The 6,147-nt window shown below is 35.0% G+C and overlaps 1 protein-coding gene across 1 annotated transcript in view; it reads right to left on the bottom strand.

Moving 5' to 3' along the window:
• The window catches only part of TTC6 (tetratricopeptide repeat domain 6), a gene marked incomplete at its 5' end in the record, with an annotated part of 66,471 nt that overhangs the window by 45,759 nt on the left and 14,565 nt on the right, over window positions 1-6,147 (bottom strand). Inside the window, 3 exons of the mRNA XM_005876604.2 lie at window positions 3,373-3,533; window positions 3,953-4,029; window positions 4,930-5,012. Of these exons, the coding sequence (XP_005876666.2) occupies window positions 3,373-3,533; window positions 3,953-4,029; window positions 4,930-5,012 (321 nt within the window). The remainder of the gene's footprint in view (window positions 1-3,372; window positions 3,534-3,952; window positions 4,030-4,929; window positions 5,013-6,147) is intronic.

Below are 6,147 nucleotides of genomic sequence, written 5' to 3' on the forward strand. Positions count from 1 at the left end.
CCATGGAGGTCAGGGGTGGGCAAAACAAACCCTACTCCCAAGCAGCTGTGGATACTGTCCTATGGAAGCCTCCAAGGCTCAAATCTGGGAGAGCACAGAGATAAAAATCTTGCAATTCAGTGCCATCTACTGGAATAGTAGAAAGACCTCTTTAGAGATAAATGCAAAAACAAAGGAGGACAGCAAATAAATGAAGAACCACAGTAATGACGAGGACCAGAAAGAAAATAAAAAATCCCCAGAAAGCACAATTGAACACATGGAATTATGTGACATAAAGAAAATAAAAAAATCCTCAGAAAGCAGACTTGACATAATTCCCTAAGTCCAGATTTCAAGACTGCAGTTCTGAAAATACTCTAAGAGGTGCAAGAAAATACTGACAGGCAATTCAGTACACTCAGAAAACAAATCAATAAACAAAATGAGTATTTCACCAAGGAAAATGAAACTTTAAAAAAGAATCATTCAGAAATCCTGGAAATGAAGCATGCAACTAAAGAGATTAAGAGTAAACTGTTGAGCATAGAAAACAGAACCAAACAGTTAGAGGAAAGAACTAGTGATATCAGAGCTAGGAAAAAATAAATGAATGGGACTATATCAAACTAAAAGATTCTGCACAGCAAGAGAAACTGACAAAACAAAGAGGCAGCCAACCAGATGGGAGTTGATATCTGCAAATAGTACCTCCGACAAAGGTTTAATTTCCAAAATATATAAAGAACTCATAAAACTCATCACCAAATAAACAACCCAATCAAAAAGTGGGCAGAGGACATGAAAATACACTTCTCTTAAGAAGACATATGAACAGCCAATAGATACATGAAAAGATGCTCAACCTCACTGGCAATTAGGGAAATGCAAATAAATTAAAACTACAATGAGATACCACCTTACACCTGTTAAAGTGGCCATTATCAACAAGACAAGCAATTAACAGTGTTGGAGAGGTTGTAGGAAAAAGGGAACCCTCATTCGCTGCTGGTGGGAATGCAGACTGGTACAACCACTATGGAAAGGGGTCTGGCAATTCCTCAAAAAATTAAGAACAGAGCTACCATATGACCCAGCAATCCCACTCTTGTGTATATATTGAAAAAGTCAAAATCATGTATTCACAAAGATATATGCACCCCCATGTTCATCACAGCATTATTCATGGTGGCCGAGACATGGAAACAATCAAAGTGTCCCACGATAGAGGACTGGATAAAGAAGATGTGGTTCATATACACAATGGAATACTACTCAGCCATAAGAAAGGATTAAATAGCATCATTTGCAACAACATGGATGGACCTTGAGAACATTATACTAAGTGAAATAGGTCACTCAGAAAAAGCTAAGATCCATATAATTTCATTCATATGTGGGATATAAAACTGAAACTTATGAACACAAACAGCAGTGTCGTGGTTGTCAGAGGGAAGGGGTGGGGAGTGAAGGGGGTCCTAATATAAGGTGACAGAAGATTTGACTTTGGTTGGTGAGCACAAGGTGCAGTATACCAATCTTCTAACATAGAAACCCACACATGAAACCTATATGTTCATGTTGACCAATATCATCCCAATCAATTTAATAAATAAAATAAAAGTAAATAAAATAAAATAAATATGTTCTGACTAGAGTGATGACCATAAAAATCAATAGAGGAAGTAGAGTTGAGAGATATTTAGAATACAGAACCAAGAGAACATCACTATTGATAGCATATGCTCTATCCACTGAAGCAATCAAAGGTTACCCCAGTTTTCTAGCAGAGCAATGAGGGCATGAGGGGAGGTTAAAGTTAATATAGTAGCATTTCTGAAAGGAATCAATATCATAAAGGTGTCACCTCTCCCTAAAATATTCTAGAGATTCAATAAAATTTAATCAGAATTCCAAAGGAATTTTTAATGGATCTTGACAAGCTGAATTTAAAATGTATATGAAGAAGTAAAGGCCCAATAATAACCAGAAATTGCCTGGAGAACACTGTGTAGGCACCTGTTCTACCAGATATCAAGAATTACAATAAAACTATAGTGATTAAGACATCATACTCTTGGGCCAGTAATTGAAAAATTGACCCAAGGAACAAAATAGAGATAGAGATATCAAAATCAGATCCATGCATATATAAAAACGTAATATGATAGATGTTGTACTTTGGATCTTTGGGTTAAGGAGAACATTCAATAAATGATAATGATACACAAATATCTATATGGTAAAAATGAAATTTTATCCCGTCTCCTACTCAAAATATATATTTAAGGTAAAGTCTTAAATGGAAAAAGTAAAACATAAACTTTTAGAAGGAAATATAGGACTATCTTTATGACCTTGGAGTAGGGAAGAAATTCCTAAACAATTTTTTTAAAAGTCATGACAACAAAATAAAACATAGATATATTCAACCACATTAAAATTAAGAACTTTTCGCCAAAAGGCATGATGAAATAAATAAATAAATAAATAAATAAGACAGCCACAAATTGCAAGAAGATATGTATCAAACATATAGCCAACCAAGAATTAATAAAAGAATTTAGTTTTAAAATGCCTAAAATTGATAAGAAAAAGATAAAAATTGTGTATAGGAAATTGATAGACTAGGAAATATGAGTGCCTAATGAACATATATAAAGAAGTTAAATCTGTGCTCAAACTAAGGAATGTGAATTAAGACCACAAGGAGTGGTCTTTCTCCTCCAAACTGACAAAAATAAAACATGACAACACCAATTATTGTAGAAGATACAGATTAGCAGGACGTTCATACTGCAGGTGGGAGAATAAATTGATACAATCCTATGGAACAATGTATCATTAGCTTGAAAGTTAGGCATTCACATTCTCTACACACCAACAACTCCACTCCTAGGAAATCCTGGGAAACTATTCCACGTGTTAACAGAAGACAGGAAAAAGAATATTTTTAGTAACCCTACTTTTTTATTGTTGTTGTTAATCCTCACCAAGGATATTTTTCTATTGATTTTTAGAGAGAGTGGAAGGGAGGAGGAGAGACAGAAACATTGATATGAGAGACACAGCTATTGGTTGCCTCCTGCAGGTGACTCAACCAGGGCCCTGTAAGAGCCAGGAACCACATATGCGTGCCCTTGACTGGAATCAAACCAGGGACCTTTCAGTCCTCGGGCCTGTGCTCTATCCACTGAGCCAAACCGGCTAGGGCAGCCCTACTCTTAAGAGGGGGAAAAATAATAAAAAGAAACAACCTAAATGTTAATTAACAAAAGAATCAATAAATAAATGATATAATTTAGTTTTATAAAAAGATATGCAAGCAGTCATTCTAAGCAAAATATTAAAATTCCATTAATAGACTTAGTAAGCTTACTCAAGACTTTGTACCTTGGTTCTCTTGGCCTTCATTTGGGTTTTTGCTAATAGAATAATTATGTTGATCTCAGGTCTATTCAAAGTGGCCCCATCCAACACCTGAATGGCCTTGTCATGGTTTTCACAAAATGAATAAATGAGTGCTTGCTGTATAGGACTCATCTCAGTGAGACCTAAAATAAAAGGAAAGCTTATCAATACCTTTGCCAAGTATCTAGGATTTAGAATACATGTAATATTTTAATCAATGATCTATATTTTAATGTGAGTTAACAAATCAATATGATACTAAAATCTATTTACTATCAACAAACAATAAGACATTCCAACACACACACAAAAAAAATAAAAGTGTAAGCCTGGTATTTCCTATAATAACCTCTCTCACAAAATTCACTGTTTTGAAGCATTTTACTAATTGATTATGTACAAATGAAATGGAACTTTTAAAGATTCAAAAATCTAACTTCGATTTTCAAGTGAACCCTTCAAGCTATCTATGCATAGCTTTTGCAAATAGCATAAAAATTTTAAAGAACCATTTAAAACTTTTATGTTAAGGCAATTATAATTTTGCATTAATTATATTTACCTTTGTTCATTTCTGCTACTTGGTAAATAGTGAACTTTGCAAGATCATAACATTTCATCCTAAGAAGATATTGTCCTCTGGAAGAAATAATGCCTTTTTAATTCTAAGGAGTTAAAAAGAATTTTTCCACAACAAAGTTTCTTATAACGAGTTACTTGTAATTATATTAATTATAATACATTTATGTATACTTAAATATGTATGATAAAAACATTGTGAAAATTATAAACATTTTATGTTGTCTAAATAAACCAATTAGTTTGGAGATGTGATGAGAAAGCAATTTAGGAAATATGAAGCTGAAAGAAGAAAAACCTCAAATCTTTTTTCAATTACTGTATTTAAAATGTTAAACTCTGTTGCTAAAAAATTAATAAAAAAATAAACACAGTTCAAGGTACAGAAAAGTGGAAAAGTATTACATAAATTGTTAAAATGTGGTTCAAGGGTTTAAAAACAAAGCAAGCCCTTATCAGAAAGCATTGTTCTAGTCCATTTTCCTGTATCTATATGTCCATTTCCTGAGTTAGAGACAATAACATTTTGGGGGGGTGATAACTCACAATGTTCAATGAGTCTCTTTATGGAAAACTCTATGGCATTTGAAATAGAATTCAATGTGTCACTTTTTTCCCCCCACTGAATTAGCTGAGGTTCACATTTGGTACCTCTGTGGGCACAATCAAATAATTGTTCAAAATATCATCCTACTTTCATGAGCCCTGTAATAATTACATAACAAGTAATGTGGAGAGGCCTAACATAATTTAAAACATGAAACTGTTGTGTTTTGATGTAAGGATAGAGCAAAGGGAAAGATCTGGTTATCTTATATTATAAATTAGTTCAAGCTTAACAAAACCAATAACTATATCTGACTTGGTAGTTGGGTCTTGGCCACTGCTGAAAGATTAAATGTAAAAGGACACTGGTAGGATTAAGAGAGGACTTGAAGAATTTGATTTCTATGCCAATACCTTATTATATATAACTCGATTTGATCTGGCTGAAGGTGGATAGCACGAGTTATCTCTCTTACTGCCTTTTGCAATTTATTCACCTGTAGATTAATAAACAGAAACTTAGCTCATAATAACACTCCTTTCTGGTGTTTATCCCCTGCCATTCTTCAATACAGAAATTTTTCAGGAACATTTCCTAATACATGTTTTTCTTAAGAATTATCATAGCAGCCCAGCCCAGTGTTGCTCAGTGGTTGAGCATCAACCCATGAACCAGGAGGTCATGGTTTGATTCCTGGTCAGGGCACATGCCCAGGTTGCACATGACCAAAATATATAAGTATATTGCATTTGGTAGGGCACATGCAGTAGGCAGCTGATCAATTATTCTCTCTCATCATTGATGTTTCTTTCTCTCTCTCTTTCTCCCTTCCTCCTTCTGAAATCAATGAAAACATATTTGTTTAAAAAATAGTTACCACAGCAAATGGGATACAAAGAAGTAAAAAGAAAAGCTTGTGAGGCAGTCTTTTGGTTTTTAAAAACCAGTTATCTTTAATGTTGAAGAATTTTCACACATACCCACATATATAATCTACACTAATAAAAGACAAAGATGCTAATTGAGCATACCTTCGCTACGCCCAAGCCACATCCACCAGCCAATCAGAGTGACTATATAGGCAGTCTTGTTTTTAAAAACCAGTTATCTTTAATGTTGAAGAATTTTCACACATACCCACATATATAATCTACACTAATAAAAGACAACAAAGCTAATTGAGCATACCTTCGCTACGCCCAAGCCACATCCACCAGCCAATCAGAGTGACTATATGCAAATTAACCCAACCAAGATGGCAGCCGGCAGCCATGGAGTTGGAGCAAGCAGGAGGCTTGGTTGCCCTGGCGATGGAGGAAGCCAAGCTTCCCACCAGCCCTGGCCGGCTCTGGCCTCCGCTGAAGGCAACAAAGTTTCAATTATAGAAGATAAATAAACCCCATATACCTGCTTTCAGCCAGCGGTGGCCACGGAGCTGGAGCATCCGCCCTGGCCGGCTCTGAGCTCCTCTCACGGCTACAAAGTGTCAATTATAGAAGATAAATAAATCTCAGAATAAAAAAAAAAGAAAGAAAAAAAGGATATCCTATATGGTAATATGCAAATTGACCATAACAGCAGAGCGACTGGGAATCACTGGTCATTATGACACACACTGACCAACTGACCAC

The sequence above is a fragment of the Myotis brandtii genome, unplaced genomic scaffold (assembly GCF_000412655.1).
Source record: "Myotis brandtii unplaced genomic scaffold, ASM41265v1 scaffold49, whole genome shotgun sequence".
Classification (NCBI taxonomy): domain Eukaryota; kingdom Metazoa; phylum Chordata; class Mammalia; order Chiroptera; family Vespertilionidae; genus Myotis; species Myotis brandtii.